This window comes from Sciurus carolinensis, chromosome 15 (genome assembly GCF_902686445.1).
Source record: "Sciurus carolinensis chromosome 15, mSciCar1.2, whole genome shotgun sequence".
NCBI classification, from domain to species: domain Eukaryota; kingdom Metazoa; phylum Chordata; class Mammalia; order Rodentia; family Sciuridae; genus Sciurus; species Sciurus carolinensis.
The window spans coordinates 57,929,937-57,950,382 of NC_062227.1; the positions used below are offsets into that span (position 1 = coordinate 57,929,937).

General features: G+C 49.6%; 1 protein-coding gene across 3 annotated transcripts in view; it reads left to right on the forward strand.

Moving 5' to 3' along the window:
- The window catches only part of Mapk4 (mitogen-activated protein kinase 4), a 147,748-nt gene extending 129,633 nt beyond the window's left edge, over positions 1 to 18,115 (forward strand). For all 3 annotated transcript variants that reach the window (XM_047526916.1, XM_047526915.1, XM_047526917.1), the window contains exons 3-6: positions 5,971 to 6,115; positions 9,385 to 9,546; positions 12,263 to 12,464; positions 15,487 to 18,115. In XM_047526916.1, the coding sequence (XP_047382872.1) occupies positions 5,971 to 6,115; positions 9,385 to 9,546; positions 12,263 to 12,464; positions 15,487 to 16,183 (1,206 nt within the window). In that variant the 3' untranslated portion in view covers positions 16,184 to 18,115. The remainder of the gene's footprint in view (positions 1 to 5,970; positions 6,116 to 9,384; positions 9,547 to 12,262; positions 12,465 to 15,486) is intronic.
- The last annotated feature ends 2,331 nt before the right edge of the window (positions 18,116 to 20,446 follow it).

Genomic DNA, 20,446 nt, shown 5'->3' on the forward strand with positions numbered 1-20,446 from the left:
CTGAAATCTTCTCTGATCTTCTCCACTGCAGGCAGTACTCCTGGCCCCCTGTGACCATCCCTCAGACCCAGGAATGGAGCCTCTTATTTGCTCCCATCTCACTTTCCCAAGGCTCCTCTTGTGTCTGAGCTTAGCAGAAGACATTGCAACTTCCCAAATTCTCCTCTCCCTGGGGGTTCTGAAACACCTCAATAAAGCCCCTTCTCAATGCCCCTGTGAACAGCGGCGTAGCGCTCAAGGAGCATGGCCCCGGTGGCTGAGGGCAGGCACTGTCCCAGCGTTGCACCCCAGACCTGCTCTGTCCTCAGGACACATTCACACAGAAACGTGAACGGATAACAACAGAAAATGGCATCAGGACAGAGGGACCGGCAGTTTTGCTCAGGAAACTTTGGGAGGTGTAATTTCCTGTAGTCACCCTTAGTTGAGACAAAATTGAAAATGCAAGCTGAGTCTGGTGCTTTGGAAGGTGAGAAATCTGCCAGGGAACTCTGTGCTCCTCTACTGGGAGAAGGAACATAAACTAGTGAAGCACCTGCAGAAAGTCCAGGACTGTCAACAAGCTTTTTTACCAGTTCATTGGCTGACAAAGATGACACTGAGTCACCCTGCAGAATTAGATGCCCTCGTAAGTGCAGAATATGAGGAAGACATAAACTCTATAAACCTATTGGAAGTGGCTGGCTAAATAGACCGGTGTGAAAGCTCTATTCCAGCACAGCTGGCTTAAGCTAGTGGTGGACGGAAGGGTGGCAGGAAGCGCTTTCAGCAATACCAGTGGGGAAGAAACTGCTCTCAGCACTGCTCCTGGGAGAAAGTCCTTCCCTTCCTAACTGTTGCAGATAAACACAATGTACACCTTTCTTTTTTTTTTTTTTTTTTTAAACAATACCTTATGATTTTTAGAGCAAGCTCTAACCTCTGGTATTCAGAATTCATGAAATTATCCATGATCAAAACTACCTTTAAAAATCATGTGATTCAAATCTTTACCACATACACCTCAGATAAAGCATTCATCTCTAGGATAGATAAAGAACTCAAAAACCTTAACACCAAAAACAAAACAAACAAACAAAAAAACCAAATAACCCAATCAGTAAACGGGCTAAGGAACTGAATAGACACTTCACAGAAGATAAACAGTTGATCAACAAATATATGAAAAAATGTTCAGCATCTCTAGCAATTAGAGAAATGCATATCAAAACTACTCCAATCAGAAGGGCAATTATCAAGAATAAAGGCAAAAACAAATGTTGTTGAGTATGTGCGGAAAAAGGTACACGCATACATTGCTGGTGGGAATACAAAATGGTGTAACCATTATGGAAAGCAATATGGAGATTCCTCAGAAATCTTGGAATGGAACCACCATTTGACCTAGTTAACCCACTCCTCGGTTTATACCCAAAGAACTTAAAACCAACATACTATAGTGATGCAGCCACATCAATGTTTATAGCAGCTTAATTCACCATATCTAAAATATGGAACCAACCTAGATGCCCTTCAACAGATGAATGGATAAAGAAAATGTGATTATATATATGATGGGATATTACTCAGCTTTAAAAAAATGAAATTATGTCATTTGTTGGTAAATGGATGGAATTAGAGAACATCATGCTAAACAAAATAAGCCAAACCCAAAAAACCAAAGGCAGAATGTTTTCTCTGATATGCGGATGCTAATTCACAATAGGTAGGAGGAATAGGGAAGAATAGAGTTACTTTATATTAGGTAAAGGGAAGTGAAGGGTAGAGAAGGGGTTTGGGGGTAGGAATGATAGTAGAGTGAAATCGACATTATTACCTCATGAACACATATGACTGTATGACTGCATGACTGATGTAATCCTGCAATGGGTACAATCAGAAAAATGAGAGATTCCACTCCACTTATGTGTGATCTATCAAATGTATAAATGCATTCTACTGGCGTGTACAACTAATTAGAACAAATAAATTTTTTTAAAAACTCATGTGATTCAAGGATAACCTAGTTATCCTTATATAATATTGTAACTTGCTTGCATCCATCCCTGGATTTGGTTCAAAATACGTAATGGTCTTCCAATTAGCAATACCTTGGAGTGGAGGAAAGTGTGAGTTGCACAGTGTCAGACGAAGAACAATACTATCTTAATTGTTCAATATGCTGCATTTGCTGATGCTATTTTTATACAGTGAAGAAAAAGCTTTGCAGTAAAGTAAGAAGCAAATAAAATATTCAACTTCTTCATTAAAAAAAAAATCCCTTTGTGTTTTGTGAAAAGCTTAAGGGACAAGTAGCCTTAGGGAAAGAGCTAGCAGCTAACACTAATTCAGCAGGTTCTTGGCTTTCGTTCAAAAGTCGGGAAGAGCCAGTGAGGAACTTCCTTAGCTGGTGCCTCAGCCTGGTCCATGATTCTGGCCCAAGGGCAGCCTTGTCATGTGAACATCTTTCAGGGCGGATATTTCAGAAGGAAGCCCTGTGTCCCCACTTTCCTCCAGCCCTGGACTCTGCAGAGAGACAGATTAATTCCAGAACATTCCATTCCATAAAAGACTGTTCATTGACATGGCAGAGAAAACTCCCCTTAAGCCACCTCCCCTCTGGATCCTCTTTGCTTTAGTGTTTCCCTGACAATCTGACCCTCTGACTGGAAAATAAAATCAAGCCATTATTTATTTATAACCCACTCATCCAGAAGTGAAGAATTTGTACAGACAGTTTGGCTTGTCTCTGGAAATTTTTAGAATCACACTTAAATTCCTAACAAGCTACTGTACACATAATATGGGTGAGTCTCAGATGCTTTGTTCTAAGGGAATAAGTTCAGACTCAACAGGCTACACACTAGCCCTCCATTTATATGACATTCTGTGCAGGGTAAAACCAGGGTGGGGGTGGGACAAAAACAGTGGTTGCTGGGGTCTGGGACAGGGAGTGTCCAGAGGGGGTATGAGGGAATTGTTTGAAATGATGGACGTGTAAAATGTCATGTTTAGGATGGCAGTGACATGATTCTCTGCTTTCTTTGAAACTCATAACTGTGCCCTTCAAAGTCAAATTCTACCTCCATGCAGATTAAACCTGACTTTAACAAAAAAAATTAAACTCCTATAATAATTACATCAGCTAAACTTTTCTGAAATAAGACAAACCATGAGGAGCTATCGACTGGCGAGAACTCTCCACCAACCTTTGAAGGTGGGAATTGGAACTCCCTGTGCATAAAGTCAAAGTGTCCAAGACAGGACCAGTGGACCCTGCGGAAGGTGCCACATTGTGCAGAGGGTCCAACCGTGGACTCACAGCTGACTCACTCAGCCTTCCCTCCACAGATTCAGCAGTGCTCATTCACTCTTCCTCAGAGCGCGCTGGGCGAGGCGGAGGCCGCTGGAGAGCAAGATGGTGCTGCCACCCACAAGGGGCACAGCATCTAGGGCTCCTGGGAAGGGGCAGGCTTGCTGCAGAGAAGTAAAGAAACAGTAACCAATCAGGGAGAGGACGCTGGCCTGAGCGTGCCAGCCAGCCAGCCAGGGAGGGAGATGCATCTGAGGACATCCTGGAGGAGGAAGAACGAAGGGTGATGGAGACCAGGGTTAGGATGTGCTGAGGGTAGAGAGTAAAACCCAATTACTCTCTATTATCTGTTCCTCCTATTATCTGCTCCCAACACACATCGCTTCTGTGACCCCAAAAGGAGTGAGGAGGGAAGGAGCAAGCAATGGATTCCGCAGTGACCATGTGCTGGGCAGCCTCCAATTCAGTTCAATTCAATTCTGATACTCTGCCTGGAGAGTGTCGGATCCCCCAGGCTGAAAGCTAGTCCCACCAGACTGGCCCCACTTTAGATACCAGTAGCAAGTTGTGGTCTCTGGAATTCTGACCAACCAGCAACCAGTGGAGATTTCCAGGAGCGCTTCCTTGGGTTTGATTAATCTGCTCAAGAGGTTCATAGATCTCAGGGAAACCTATTTACAGGTGTATTAGAAAGGATTTCACAGAGCATGCAGATGAGGAGATTCACAGGGCAGGGGATGGGAAGGGGTGCGGAGCTCCCGTGCCCTACGGCCTCATAAGATTCCCTCTCTGGGTGCCCTGTTGTGGCCTCTAGGACATGTTCTCCTTTGGGGTTTTTATGGAGACTTCTTTGCACAGCATGAATGAAGCATGAACAACTGTGTGGAAAGGTGTTTGGACAAAGAGCTGTGCTTCAGTGCTGATGATGGGCGGAGCCCAGCAGGCCTGGCCCTGCAGACGCTTCTGTGTGGCAGTTCCTTCCTCCAGGTACAGGGCAAGATGCCTCTGGAGTGAGGACAGTCTTATGACCCAGTGTCACTCAAGGCAGGTCAGAGAATGTCCTCATGGCCAGCTAAAGGCAGAAAGGTGGGGTAGATTAGTGTTTTTTATGACTCACTTTTGGGGAGAGAAATTCTAGTTTCTGAGTCTGCCTCAGGGAGGGAGTTGTGAGCTAGAACTATGGAGCAAACCAAACCAAACAAACAAATATATTTATTAACATCACGAGGGTCTTCTGCTTTCCTCCTTCCTTCTGCCAGTTTGAGGCCCTGCTCTGCAGAAACACAGGCCACAGAGTGGAACCCTTGAAAGGTTTTAGAATTTAATAAAACTTTGCTCAACAAATGAAGAGATTCCAGATGAAAAGATCAAAGGTCCTGGGTACTTGGGCTTCCTAATTTCATCGACTTTAACTTGGGTCTCCAGTACTTTTTACATGAGTAAAAAGGAAAATTTGGGTGGCAAACTGGGAACTGTAACAGCAAGTGGCGTGACTGTCTCTAGAATCTTCTGCTGGATTACATCCATCCTAACAACCTCACCTTCACTCCCACGTGGGTCTGAGTTCTCTGTTCTTCCTTCAGGGAGATTGTACCAGGGAATCCACGTGGATGTTTCTCCACTTCACTGTTGGGTTGGCTTTCTGAATTGTGTAGAAAACAATTTCTTTTTTCTTTTTCATTCTTTTTTTGGGGGGACGCAGGGGGGCACTACTGGGGATTGAACTCAGGACACTCTACCACTGAGCTACATCCTCAATCCTTTTTACTTTTTATTTTGAGTCAGAGTCTCATTAAGTTGCCAAGGCTGATCTCAAACTTGGGATCCTTCTGCCTCAGCCTCCCGAGTCACTGGGATGAGACACATCAACCACTGCACCCGGCATAGGAAGACAATTTCTAAATTGCCTGGGTGTATTTTCCTATCTATGCTAACCCATCTATGTCACCACCATATGCAATAGGAAGAGATTCCATCCCACAGCACAAATCATTAGGCTTTGACCAACCAGCAAGGAAATCTGTCCCTAACAAGACACTGTGTGGGAGGGACCCCCAGACTCCCTTGGGCCTCAGAGCTGTGACTGCTTCGTCCCTCAGGCTGTTTCCATATACTATTTACCTATATCCATTACAAAGATGGCCTTTTCATTCTCAGCAGGGCCTGGTGTCTGTATTTTTGGCAGCATTAATTATAAGCATCAGCACCAAAGTTACTGGCTCAATTTCAAATGTGTGGCTATTGCTGAGATTCAGCCACTGGGTAAATGAAATTTGAATCTCTCATCATTACTGTTGATGGCAGTAATGAACTTAGGAATGACTCCTATTTATCCATCTTCTTACTAGATGTGGGCAAGACCTATTATGCTTAATTACATGGACTTGGGGGGGGAAATCATTCCTTCCAAAATACTGATAACCTGGATCCCTTTCCAAATAGGAGAACCCTATGGCCTCATAAAATTCCCAAACTCGGCCCTTGAGCCCCACAAACCAGGCCCAGCCACTCTAACTAGACCTCTGTTTGCTAATGTTCCTTCAGGTTCAACAGGAAAAGAGCAAGAATGAAAGGGATCCCCAAAAGGGCCCTGTTTCCTCATGGGAGGGCAAACAGGAAGGGGCATGGGAGGACACCTGCCAACAGTCTGGCAGTGGAACGGGGACTCTGTCTTTCAGGGTTATCTGTCAGAGGGGTTGGTGACAAAGTGGTACCGCTCTCCGCGACTGCTCCTGTCCCCCAACAACTACACTAAAGCCATCGACATGTGGGCAGCCGGCTGCATCCTGGCTGAGATGCTCACGGGGAGAATGCTCTTTGCTGGTAAGTTGCTCCTCTTCTAATGTCTTTCTGTTAAAGGGGAAACCGAGTGCAAACACCTGCTCATCCCAAAACATGCTCACCTTTTGCTGAAATGACTTCTTTGGCTTTTATGGCACTCCTTGGAGGCACCCTATCATCATTTCAGGTAATACTGTCAAGACTAAAATTAGCCTTTAGAGCACAGAACCTTGGCAGTAGAGCAACCATTTTGCTATGGTCTGAATGTGTGAGTCCCCCTAATGTCATATGTGGAAATCCCATCTTAATCCACCAGCCTGAGGTGGTGGCATTAAGAGGTAAGATTTGGGGAGGCAGAGCCCTCATGAATGGGATGAATGCCTTCCTATTAAGGGACCCCAGAGAGCTCCCTCTACCTTCTACCATATGAGGATGCAGCAAGAAGGCACCATCTACAAGGGGCAATCCCTGCACCAGACATCAAATCTTAAGGTGCCTTGATCTTGGACTTCCCAGCCTCCAGAACTGGAAGAAAGAAATGTTTGTCACTTACAAGCCATCCAGTCTATGATATTTTGTTATAGCAGCCCAAATGGACTAATACACACTTATATTCTAACACCTTGAGACTGATGGCTGAAAACACCCACCTTCCATTTGTAGCTCCTTCCTCCTCCCTCCCTGACACTTTCACTGTCCTGAAGCCACATGAAAGACACACTACTTTCCTAATGCATCATGATTTTTTTGTTCACCTTGGCACTAAAGTCCCTTCTCTACTTGGGAAACTCCTATTGAAACTTCAAAACCCAGTTTGTGTCCTGTCCTTAGGTGAAGGCTTTCCTAACTCCCCAGAGTGTGAGTCACCCCTCTCAGTGCTGCCACTGCACTTCATACTTGTCCTTGCTTGGAAGAGCACTGGCTCCCTTTACTGGCTCTCTTCCATTCTCTCCCCATCCCCTCCACCGCACAGAAGCCACTTGCACAGACTACACCCCTGGCTCCACCACTAATGCAGTAGCCTCATTGCAGCCTCATCCTGTAGTGTGGGTCAGTGACGACTGTCCCCTTCTCCTTGAGGCTCTCTGCTCCCTGGGCTGACAGCCTTCTCCTCCCTCTCTGGCCAGGCCTCCACAGTTGCTTCTCACCCCACTGGTTCCACTTCTCTACACTGCATCCCTCTGCCCTCCCCAAGCTTCCAAGCTCAGCCCTAACTGCAGCTCTCTCCCTGGAAGAATTCTAACCCACCACCTGCACCTCAGGATAGCTTTGCAGAAATGCTGGAGACCGTCCCTGGTGATGCCCAGCTGACCTCTGCGTGCCGAGGCCCAGACTAGCAGAGAGCCCTGAGATCCCGCCTCCCCTGTTGCCAGGGAGGCAGGGAAAGCAACCAGCTGGTGGAGCGTCTCTGACCTGGAAGGACGCTCTCCCCGTGGGGAAGGAGTGGGAGGACCTTCACGCTGGGTCCTCCTCCCACTTGGGGGGTGACTTAGTAGACTCAGGAGTGTTAATATGCTCCCCCAGGTGACATTGTCACTAAGTTTCACCCAGGGATGATCAGGACATAAACCCGTCATGTGTACTTATTTCATCAGCGTCTCCCAGAGACAGTCCCTGTCCCCCAGCTCCCAGAAGGCAAGGGGAGCCAAGATTGAGCAAACCCCTACGACGAGCCAGAGGCTTCGCAGGCCTTCAGCCTGGTCAGCCCGGCGGCGGGTAGTCTTCCTCATTCCACGAGGGAAGGAAATCAGAACGGTGGGGGGCGGGTCTGCCTCTGGGCACCTGCCCCCAAAGCCCTTGCTTTCTGCCCCACCGTGCAGCTTACTGGACGCCACTGGCTGCCTCCAACATGATGCCATTGAGCCCTGGCAGGCACGGACAGCTGAGGGGGCTAGTTCTCTGCCTTCTCACTATCCCTCACTTCTCGAAGAAGTCACTGAGGCAGTGAGGCCAAGCACCAGGCTTGTGTCACAGAAGAGTTGGCTGGATTCTACGAGCAAGGTCCAGGCTCCTCTGTCAGCAGCTTGACCTCAGGGTCCCTTGGCTAGTGGTCTGGAGTGCTCATGTGAAGAGGGGACCCATAAAGGCCTCCCAGAGTCTCTGAACTGGCCTTCTAAGAAGGAGCCCTTTGCAGGGAGAGGCCAAAGGGCCCCTTAGTGTGGACCCTGATGCTACAGGCACTGGCTCAGTGAGCAGCCACAATATTTGAACATGCTTAATACCACATAGGGCATCGTGGGGGACACAGGAGAGTCCCTACCCTAGGCCACCAGCTTCTGGAAGACCAGGATTCCCATGGGAACGTGTGGGCCGGGAGGCCCTCTGCAGGTGAGGGTGAGGGAGGCTTCCTGAGGAAGGAGAGGCGAGGCTGAGGACTGAATCCCACAGAGCTGAGAGGAAAGGCCATTTAGGCTAAAAAGGAAAAATGGAAGTGAGAACAGTTGGGGGTCAGAGGAGGACAGCAGGGAGACAGCCCTGACCAGCACCAGCAATGGCGGAGCACAGAGGCTGCCCACAGTCAGTGGTCACCTGGAAGAGGAACTGAGTTGCTGAGACACAGAGACTGAAGCCCCTCATGGACCAGAAGTGTCTCGCACATTCCAGCATCCAGCACGGTGCGGCAGGGCAAGGCCCTCAACACATACTACGAATGGACGCTTGCTTCCACCCTGTCCTGCCCTGCCCTCAACGCACACTTACGAATGAACGCTTGCTTCCACCCTGTCCCGCCACAGAACTGTCCCACAGAACTGGCGTGGCCTATCTGCCTCCCAGTGCCCAGAGGGGTATGCTCATGGCGCATCCTAAACTCAATCAGCTCCTCCTGATGTTTTTCCTCTTGAGGACTTTCTGGGTGGAACCCTCCCAATCAGAAACTTCAAGGAAACTCTTATTCCCAGCATTAAAATTGTTTCCTTCCCCAGCCTGGTAGAAAGCACGCAAAGAGGCACTGAGGAGGGACACCTGAGAAGCCAGGGCCGGGCTGTTGTCATTATTAGCACTGGCCAGCTCAGTCTACACCAGACTGGCCCATTCCAGGCACAGAATCATAGGGGAATGACTGGGGCCTGGGAGACTACCAAATTCAATCACTTCTGCTTGCATTTGACAAAACTAAGCCCATGCAAGCTACCTGCATGTCACACAGCAAGTTAGCATCAAAGTGAAAATGAGAACCCAGGTTCCCTGACTCCCAGCCTCCATCCCACTGCCCTGAGTTCTCCCTCCCAGGTCAGCTGGAGCCTCTCTGGGGCTTCTTCACACTGCAGCCACTTGGGCAGCATGTAACCATCTGGTGCTTGCCTCCCCAGGGGCTCACGAGCTGGAGCAGATGCAGCTCATCCTGGAGACCATCCCTGTGATCCGGGAGGAAGACAAGGACGAGCTGCTCAGGGTGATGCCTGCCTTTGTCAGCAGCACCTGGGAGGTGAAGCGGCCACTACGCAAGCTACTCCCTGAAGTGAACAGTGAAGGTACCTGCACCTGACCCCAGGCCGGCACCCGAGGGGAGGCAGGCGGGTCTTCCAGGGGGCAGAGCACGGCCCTAGCTCCAGGTTGAGAATCCCGAGTCTAAAGATCCAAAATCCATAGTGTTGGTACCCAGAAAGTTTCAGATCTGGGAGCACTTCTGAATACTGATTTTCAAATTAGGGATTTTCAACTGGTAAATTCCATGCAGATATTCCAAAATCTGAAAGAAAAAAAAAAATCTGAAATCCGAAGCACTACTGCTCCAAGCATTTCAGACGAGGGCTGCGCATCCTGTTCTTCCGGGTCAAGGGCTACCGGGCTCTGGAGCTCAACCCTAGCTGCCTAGCAGGCTCTGTGTTCCACCCTGGTTTTGCTTCCTTCTCCTTCTCATCATTCTTGGTTGCCTTCTTACCTCTCTTTCTGGGTCCCCTCTTACCTTTTTCCCATGGAAGTCAGAGTGTGTTGCAGAGAACAGGAGCATTCTGAGCTCCGGGGCCAGACCCAGGTTCAGTTCTCGGTTCCCAGGAAGTGGCTGTGTGGCTCTGGGCAAATTGCTCCCTGTGCTGTGCGTTCAAGGCCCCGCAGGCCTGGGAAGAGGCCAAGGGATCCGCCTGGCTGTACTCTCAGAGACTCAGGGACTCATTCTAGGTGACAGGATCCTTCAGCTACCCAAATGGCCATCAATGACAGATGCAGGACAAGAGAGACCGGCCCAAGGCCAAATCAAGATGCCAAGTTTGGAACTCTATTTAAGTAAATATACCAAAAGGAACAAAACCAATAAAGACAGCTGGCATACAGAACAGGCAAAAGGGGTGCTCCGGATGAGGCAGAGTGAGGGGCTCAGCATCCTGCCTCTCAATCTCCTAGGAATCCTTCCAGAATACCCAGTCTGAGGAACCCAGTTTGGAATCCACTGGGCCAGAGGAAGGTGACAGATTATACATAAGCCTCATTATATAAGAAATGCCTTAAAAACATTGGGGGAGGTTAAGTGGCTTTGCCCAGGACCAAGCCATCAATACATGGCATACAAGGTCACCCTGGGCAGCCACTTGCAGCCAAAGCCAAGAAAAAGTGGGGTACATCACTGCCCCACCCCACCCCACTGGCCCCAGTGATGGCGCCACACCTCACTGCAGGAGGGGCCGGAAAGGCAGGCAGGGTCACCAGAGAAGGCAGAGCTGGGCCCAGGGCTGAAAGTTAAGCGGGCAGATCCAGGTCCTATGGGAGGAAGGGTTTTCTACTACCTTGCGCTTTCCAGAAGCGTCTGGGCAGCAACTGGAGGATGAGCTCTCAGGGAGAGGGAAGAGAAGAACTTCATCCCAGAGAGGAGGGCAGCCTTGGGGGCCATCGCTCTCCAGCACCAGGGTTCTCCAGTCTTTCTCAGTGAGGATGATCATGGTGATGCTGCTACCAGTGTTTAGAGCTTCAGTTCTCTGTTACCTTGTCAAAGGGTCCATGGCCCCAAGAAAGAGGCCAGAGGCCCCAGGAGGGAAAGACTTGCCCAGGTCTGGAGCTGGGCCCTGCCCTGGAGTGACTAATCCTTCCAGTCCTAAGAACCTATGAGGTGGATCCTCTCCCAGGTCGCAGCCCCAGATCCAGAAGCCCCCTCTGAGTGTCAGGGAGTGACCAGAGTTCCCGCTGCTCACCTCATCTTTCTGCCTAGGGCGCACAGTGACAATATGTCCTCCTGGGAGGTCAGTCGCCTTCTGAATACATGGATTTCCTGAATCATCAGTGGCTTTTTCTGCAGAGACCCAGGGTGGGAATGAGGGCAGGTTAATGGTGCAGGCTGAGGTCCACCCTGGATCCCTTGGAAGGACTGGCAGCTTAGGTTTTGAGGTCAGCTCAGTTTTCCCCTCGGAACAGGAGTGGCCAAGTCATGGTTTAAGTAGATCCTACAGAGACTCCAGTGCTGAGGAGGACCACAAACCTCTAAGCCAGGCCTTGCCCTGAGGCGGTCCAGGGCAGAGTGGCCACTGCACTCAGCAGAAAGATAGCCAAGCGCCCACCAACCCAACACCTGTGGGCTGCACTCTTGCTATACTTCCATACCAGGTGGCAAACAGTCACTGAACAAGCATCCCATTGCCAGATTCCCACAGCCCAGAACTCCCCTTGATGAGCCACTGAAGGGTCACTACCTGGTCCAGAGGGGAACTGCAGCCTGGTTGTTCAATATTTTGAGCATCCATCAAGCCACCTGCCTTTGTGCCTCAAACTTCCAGGGTCACATATGGTGCAAAGAGCCTTGGCCTTGGAGGAGGCCCTGCACCCTCCCCCCACGTTCTCCTTTCTTGCCCAGGCTCCCCAGCCCCTGCAGCGCCTCTGCCCTCCCCACGAGCAGCCCTTGGCCCAGGACAGAGGGAGTGGGGTGACCACCCCAGTTTCCCTGCCCCTCAAGGGTCACCCGTGTGTTGCACACTCTCTCCAGAAGAATCCCAGTGGCACTGAGCCCCTGGTGTCCCAGGAGTGACTGCTCAGTAGCACACCTTGTCCTGGATGCTCTACCACCGCCCTGCCCTGTGCTTCCTGGAATCCCCCAGAGAAACCACCAGGCCTCCATCCCTGGCTCTGAGAAGCCAGCACAGGACAGGCTGGTCACCTCATCCCTCTGGTTCTCTTCATTCATTTACAAAGTCACCATGCTGAGGGGTCCCCTTCTCAGCTTGGCAAGGGCAACAGTGACCTTCATGTCCCCTCTGCTCCCCACAGCCATCGACTTTCTGGAGAAGATCCTGACTTTTAACCCCATGGATCGCCTAACCGCTGAGATGGGACTGCAGCACCCCTACATGAGCCCCTACTCCTGCCCTGAGGACGAGCCCACCTCGCAACACCCCTTCCGCATCGAGGATGAGATTGATGACATCGTGCTGATGGCTGCCAACCAGAGCCAGCTCTCCAACTGGGACAGGTGCAGTTCCAGGGCTTCTTGCCCTGTCGTCTAGAGCCACATTCCCCTGGCCTCTCATTTCTGTTTTGTCTCTGATCCTCGGTGACCTTTCCCTCTGTCTCCTAAGTTGCCTGGCCCATTGGGTGCTTCCTGCCTTTCTCTTGTCCCCAGACCCTCCCAGTAAATGGTCAGACGTGTGCTGCTTGTATAGGTCAGGGACCTGCTTTTGTGCAGCACAGCTCCTGGACGGAGCCCCTCAGAACTCTGAGCCTACTGGGTTCAGTACGCACAGTGGCCCTGAGCGAGTGCTCGCAGTAGGACCTCACTCCCGGCGGGCTGGGAGTTTGCCCTTGAAAAGCCAATAAGGTCAGTGCAAGGCCAGAAGAAACTCAGTTTACCACTGCATTTGCTTTCTCACGTCTTATGTCATCTGCGCCTCCTGAGAGTGCCATTAGGGGAGGTTGCATAGCCCATAAGGAAACCTAGGCTCAGAGAGGTTGAGCTTGGTGTTCCGCCACACAGTAAATATGTATGAGGCCTTCCTGTCTGCATCCACATCAATCACGGCACTCTGTCCCACTAAGCTGTGCTTGGCCTCAGGATCCTTGAAAAGTATCCCATGAAGCCACTACCAATGAATCAGAGTTGGGTAGAAGAACGTTTCTAAACAGTTTCTGTGGGCACATAATGATCTCATAGATCCTTCCCCGCTCTGACGTTCTTAGATCAGACAGCCACACGCTTGGGCTTCACCATCTGCTAACTCCGGGAGGCAGGGCCGGTAGCTGCTCAGTTTAGAAACAGCAGTGGAGGCTCAACAGCTCCGCTCAGCTCCAGCTCCGAGGGGACCTAACTGGGAGTCCCGCTGCCATGGGAATGTGACAGCTAGTTATGTAAGTGACAGATGAGCAATTCCTCCTTTTTAGTCATTTGACAGATGATGGGTTTCAGAATAAGGAGGCACAGAGGGAGGGCCAGGGCAATGCTGCTATTTTGGGACAGGTTTGCTGGTTTGTTGTTGTTGTCAATTGTTGTTTTCAAGTGTTGCCAGAAAATAGAGATTAATGAAGGTTCTCTCATCTGCCACCCCCATGCTGGGCCTGCCCTGGACTAGTTCCCTGCAGCCCCCTCCTCCACTCCACGCCACAGAATTTGGGGGCATAAAGCGGTGGCTTATCAAGGCTCATGCTACTTGTAAGGTCTCTGTGGCCAGGGACAGAGTCAGGGAAAGCTGTAGCAGGGCTCCTAGGTCACTGTCCATTGTCTGACCAACACCAACCTGGGTACACCTATGCTCCCAACCTTCCCCGTCACCCTTGCATGAAGGGAAGGGACAGCAAAGGCTGTGCCAAGTGCCTTGCTCCAGGCCTGCTCCCAGGAACACCGCTTCACCTCTGGGCTTGCTGGTGCCCTCTCCTATAAAGCAGTGGTGACACTAGGTCTGCAGGGTCGCTGTGATAATGGATGTTTGGTGTGTAGCAATCAAAGGGTGGGTCTTCACCTACTCTTCCTTCTAGACGTCTCCAGAATTCCAAGACCAAGGGAGGAGGCAGTTCCGAGTTCAAGGAGTGATTCCTGCCCTAGTGTGTCACGGGGAGGTGGGCAGCAGTGACCACACTCTGTGACCAGCGGCTGCCCTGCCTGCCACTCCATACAGCCACCCTTCTTGTCCTTGGCTTATCTAACTCCCCTGTGTGAGCACCAGGCGAAGTGCTCAGCAAGCAGCTGGCCAGGGGCTGCTGCCTCCTTGGTGCTTCCTGACTCCCCTCATAGAGCACCTGACAGAAGGAGGGAGGCTCAGCCAGGGCTGATACCTGTCTGCTTGCACATCTGCCCTTCATTTGCTCTTGGCCACCTGACTTCACTCTCCATGGGTGCAGGGCAGTTGGCAGAGGGCAGAATTCCAAGGATCAGCTTGGCCTCTCCTGATAATGCCGTGATCTTTCTGTAGGCTGCATCTGCTCCAATCAATGCACACGCTGCAGGGCACCCATCCGGATCCACAATGGCAGGGGTTCTCGGCCCTAGGACTTAGACACCCCCTGAGGAAGTTTTACAAACTTGCTGAAGCAGGACCCCACCCTAGACCTACTGAATCATCGAGGCAGGCCTGGTACTTTATCAATTCCCCTGTTTGATTCTGATGTGTTTGATTCTCATTAAGTCCTTGCTATTCAAATTTCGTCCAAGAAGCAGCTACAACTGGGAGCCTGTTAGAAATGCAGAATCCCAGGCCCCACCTCAGAGCTGTTGAATCAAAGTCTGCATTTAAATAAGATCCCAGGTGATTTGTGTGTATATTAAAGTTTGAGGATTGCCATAAAAAAGAATAAAATTATGACATCTGCCAGGAAATGGATGGAAATGGATGGATAGAAATATCATTCTAAGTGAAATAAGCCAAACTCAGAAACTCAAAGGTCAAATGTTTTCTCTCATAGGCAGAAGCTGGAGTAAAATAAAGAAAAGGGGAGGGAATGATAGGATAATATAAAGAACCAATCAAGTAGAAATTAATAGACAAGCCAAAAGAAGTCAAGTAGAGGAAGGAGAATGGAAGACTGGGAGGGAAAAGGAGAGATCGTGAACTGAAATCTATTTCCATGCATGTATGAGTTTGTCAGGATGAACCCAACCACTATGTATTAACTATAAAACTCTAATAAAAAAGAAAAATAGTGTGAGGGTCATTACTTAGGAGGATAGGTTAGAAAGTTCCATGAGGACAGGGATGTGTTCTGTTTACAGCAGTATCTGGTAATGCCCAGAGCAGAGTGCGACGGGCGCTCAAGAAATACTGGTAGGGTTGTGCACGAGTTCAAGGTTACGCCGAACAACCAGGCCGCCTGCTGAGCCCTTCGAGGCTCATCTGTTCCTGTGCCACCACCTTCCCACCCGGGGGAATGGGAGGACCAAGCAGAGGGTCTGGGAGGAGGGATTGGAAAGCAAGCTTGCGAATGGCAGGCAGGGCTTGGAGGCTGGGTTCCCTCCCGGAAGCCATCCTGCCTGGGTGTCCCATCACTGCTTTGTTTGCCCTTCGCAGGTACCCTGTGAGTCTGTCCTCAGATCTGGAGTGGCGGCCCGATCGATGCCAGGACTCCAGCGAGGTGCAGCGCGACCCGCGCGCGGGGTCGGCGCCACTGGCGGAGGACGTGCAGGTGGACCCGCGCAAGGACTCGCAGAGCAGCTCCGAGCGCTTCCTGGAGCAGTCGCACTCGTCCATGGAGCGCGCCTTCGAGGCGGACTACGGGCGCTCCTGCGACTACAAGGTGGGGTCGCCGTCCTACCTGGACAAGCTGCTGTGGCGCGACAACAAGCCGCACCACTATTCGGAGCCCAAGCTCATCCTGGACCTGTCACACTGGAAGCAAGCAGCCGGCGCGCCCCCTGTGGCCGGGGTGGCAGCGGACGCTGTGGTGCACGAGGAAGAACCCGCCAGCCTCTTCCTGGAGATTGCGCAGTGGGTCAAGAGCACGCAGGGCGGCCTGGATCGCGCCAGCCCGCCTCCAGATGGCCCGGAGCGTCGTCTGTCTGCCTCTCCCCCAGAGAGCCAGACCCCAGTCGACCGGGGTGCCAGCCCCCAGTTTGACCTGGACGTGTTTATCTCCCGCGCCCTGAAGCTCTGCACCAAGCCCGAGGATCTGCCGGACAATAAATTGGGAGACCTCAATGGCGCATGCATCTCTGAGCACCCAGGAGACCTTGTGCAGACAGAGGCCTTTTCCAAAGAAAGGTGGTGAGGCCAGCGGGGAGGCCCTAGGTCTCAGCCACTGGAGAGGGAGGCCACCCCAGAAAAGCTGGCATGGCAGGAGGTGGCCACCTCCTTGGCACCTCCACTACCACTTCCGCCCCTCTCTGCTGCCTTGGGGTCAGCAGAACACATGAAGGATCCGAGGAGCGAGAGGAATGTCTATTTCTTAAACTGCCTTAATAACTAGCCTTTAACCTCTGGGAGAGGATTGATCAGGAGCCTGGCTGAGAGTTGTCACTTTCCCAGAAAAGGGGAGGCCTGCGTTTTATAAGTGGTAGAGGCCAGGAAGAAACACCTCTTAGACAGTAGTCTGCAGTCCCTACATGGGTGGTGGGGTGCAGCTGTGGCTTGCAGTCTTAGTTTTGAAGCCATCTGGTCCACATACCCTCAACCAACAGCTGAGGACAATACTGAGGCCCAGAGAATCAAAGTAACTTGCTTAGGACCACAGGCCTAGTCAGTATCCGGGTGAGCCTTGAATCCCAGCCTCCTGGCCCCTAGGCCAGTGTCTGTCCACAATATCATGTCTTCCTCTGCTGGAGTCACTCTGACTTTTTGGTGAGAAAACTTAGTCCAAGTTGTTTCTTCCCAGTCCGTCACCATCTGACCCATCCAATGTTCTTTCGTTCAGAACATTGTTTTTTGTTTGCTAAAATTTGAAACTGAACCAGTTCTATCTCCTAGTCACCAAGCACATTTTTTCTGGCTCCCCAAGCACTGAAATGTTCTCATCTGCCACCCCCTGCATTTGCCTCTTCCCTGCATGGTCTGAAATCTTTGTTTCAGATTCGAGCAGTTTGAGACCTGTCTTAGTCACTTTCCAGGCCTGTGCGTCTGCCTCCTCCAGCAGCCCTATGCACTTTCCTGACATGCACAAAGACACAGCCCTCATTCCCCAGTGGATGTCGTACACGGGTGAGTTTGAAGAAAGCAATTCCAAGAATCCCTCCAATCCACCCCACAGTCCCCCACCACCCCTGCCCACATACACACAGCCCCTCTCCAGCCTACCTCAGGACCAAATTCTTCCTTTGAAGGAAAGCAAGAGGTACCTGCCACGGAGCAGAGGTTCTAGGACGAAAGGTTCACCTGGGACCCATCATCTTTCATTAACACCGCCCTGATTTTGATCATCCATTTAGCCTTGGCTAAGAGCAGGCCATGAAGAAATGTGTTGGAAAGCTAGCAACCTTGGAGCAAGGAGCCCAGAAAGGTAGGAGGATATGGAAGGAAGGGTGCCAACTTCAAGGGCTCTAAGGGTATGTATCAGCATGGATGGAGACCCTACAATAAAGAAAGGAACTCAACGCTGCTATGTCCCTCATGACTCCTCTTAGCCTAAGATTGGACCACACAGGCCCTCTACAGAAGCATGTGGTGGGGACACCAACAACCCCAGTCCAGTCCCTGGAATACCCTGCCTCCTCTGCCACTGGTGTCCATCTCTCCCCTTCCCCACAACACCCCAAAGATACCTACAGGAAGCCTCGTCAGTCTGTAGGAGAGGATCCCCCAGTGCTGGGCCTGGGCTGTGTTCACCCTCCCCTCACAGCACCTTAAAGCTAATCCGCAAACTATGATTTATAAACTGAAACTCGCAACACGTTAGAAACTTATATTTAAAAATAAAATTAATCACACTGATGAGTTTTTAAATGAAAAATATGTAAATATGAAGTATTTAGGTTTTGCTTTTTTTTTCTTTTTAAGAAGGAAATGTACACCTCTCCTCATGTGCCATTTTGTTCTCAGAAGGCGGCTTTACTTTTTGGGTAAAGGAACAAGCTGCTGACCTTGACCAGGAGTTCATATATAATTATTATTACAGAGGAATTGTTATAACTACTCATGTTTTAAGAAAATCTGTTAAACATAATTGAACTTGATCAGGATGGGCCAAATAAAGTTTTATTGAAACACAGATTCATCATGTGTGGTCACATTCATGTATGTCTTATCTGGGCCTGTCTTTGACAGTGATTGATTCACTTGGGGCCTAACTAACTTCTCCCTCCATGGTGAAGGCCGGTGTTTTAAAGGGTTGAAGATGGCGGATCTGGGAGAGGAGAATCTACACAAATTGGTAACCAGGAAGTGATTCCATGTGGGGTTTTCCGGGAACCCCAGCCTCGGGCATGGTCAAGATGGCGCCTGACGCTGAGCCAGAGGCGGCCAGCTATACAGTAAACAACCAGTGAATTCCAATAATTGGCTAGTTAATGATGTGACTAGAGCATGCCCCCCCCTCGTGCACCCGTCCTGTGCCTGCAGCTGTCCGCGTTTATCTTGTGTACTCTCCCCTGATTGACTGAAGTGTATATAAGCCTGGTGGGTGGGAGAGTAAAGGGAGAAGCTGAGGAAGGGACGGAAGAAGCGGAAGAACCGGCGGCGACGACGGCGGCCGCGGCAGCAGCGGGAGCGGAGCTGGAAGGAGGAAGTACGCGGGAGTGGAAGGAGCTGGGAAAAGGAAAGCTGAAAGTGCGAAGAAGCTAGGGGTAAGAGAAGCGTAGGAAAGAAACTGTGCACAATAAACTTCCAAAGCTTCAGACGTTTGCCGTGTCTCTCTCTGCGGGCAGAGGGGACGCGACAATTCCAGAACCCTATGGTGATACTGGTATCCACACTGTGAGTTTCTAGGCACATCTTGGAGTCAACTCCAAACCTGATGAGGGCTGGTCCTTTCCTCTAGTCATAAAAGATGCAAACACCATGATATTTGAGGGAATCAGCTGCCCAGAATCACCTGCCTGAGCCACACCTCACAGATGCCTAAGATTCCGCCCATCTGAATTTGACCCCTCTGTAATACTTGTCAAAACATTTGCCCTAACCTCATACATTATTAATAAGAATTGACAATAGAGTTTAAGAATTTTGGTTTTCTTCCTTTCAACTTCCCTGAAAGGTCTTTTAAACTACTATTGAAATGCACTTGAGCCAAGTACAGTTTGTTCAAATCCTCTTCAAAGCATTAACTGAGAGTATTCCCACTTTGTCCACAGTTTCAGTTTCTGAGGTTTTAGTGACCCACAGTCAATTGCAGTCTGAAAATATTAAATGGAAATTTCCAAAAATAATTCATTAGTTTTACATTTCACACCATGATGACATTTCTTGAAGTCTAGCTCTGTCCTACCTGGGACAGAAATCATTCCTTCATCTCACGTATCCACTCTGTATATACTACCCACCCGTTAATCACTTAGTTGTCATCTCGGTTATCAGATCAACTGTCAAGGTATCTCAGTACTTATGTACAGGGCTGGGTATCAGGTATCCACTGGGGCATCTTGAAAGGCATCGCACTGTAACAATCTCTCTGCTAGTGAATGAGAGCAAAGACAGAGGCCCAGGATCCACTTCCAGAATGTTCCTTTTTCAAACATGGAAACTTCCAGGAAAAAGTCTCCAAAGGTACAAGAAGGACCTCAGTCTTAAACTCCAAATAAGAGGAAGTAATGCACAGACATTTCAGATAAAACAAAACAAATGGTAACACCACTTTAAAATGAACAGTTCTGAAAATCTATTTCCTTTTTGTACACCTCAACAAAGTAAGAAAATTTAGAGAACTCTAAATTTGTGATGAGAATCAAAGGAGACCATATGCCAAGGAGAAGAAAATAAGGACTTGAAAGAGGAAATCAGTTTTTAGCCAGAGAAGTGTGAAAGGAAAAAAAAAAAAAAAAACTGAACCCAGTATCACTATAGAACCTGAGCATTTAGCCACTGCTTCATCCTAGTTTTTAAAATATGTAACAATTGGAAGACTGTCATACATTGTAAGGTTGTGAAATGTCCCACCATACACAGGAAAGCCAAACTGTAGAATGGTAATATCTGCCCTGGGTCCTGCTTCCTTTGTTTCATCATTCATTTATTCAACCAAGAAATCACTTTGCATCTAACTTCAGATGCCTGGGATATAAAGATGAATAACACACAGTCCTTCCTTCTAAAGAATTCTTATTTTAATGGGGAAGAGAGAAACAGAATGAACGCTGGCCACCTAACTACATTTTCGAGCATGATGCTGACTAGTCGCCAAATGCTGGAAAACACAATCTCCTCTGTCAGACACCTGTTCCATTATGAGGTGTGCAGTGGAGGGGAAGGTGTAAAAATGTTTTGCCGGAATAGGTGATGCCTGAGCTGAATTTAAATGGGTGCAATGTGAATGGATGGGGTTGTGGGAACAATGGCACTGATTTGGCTGGATTTCATTCTTTAGAAATGGTGTGTAGGCAATGTT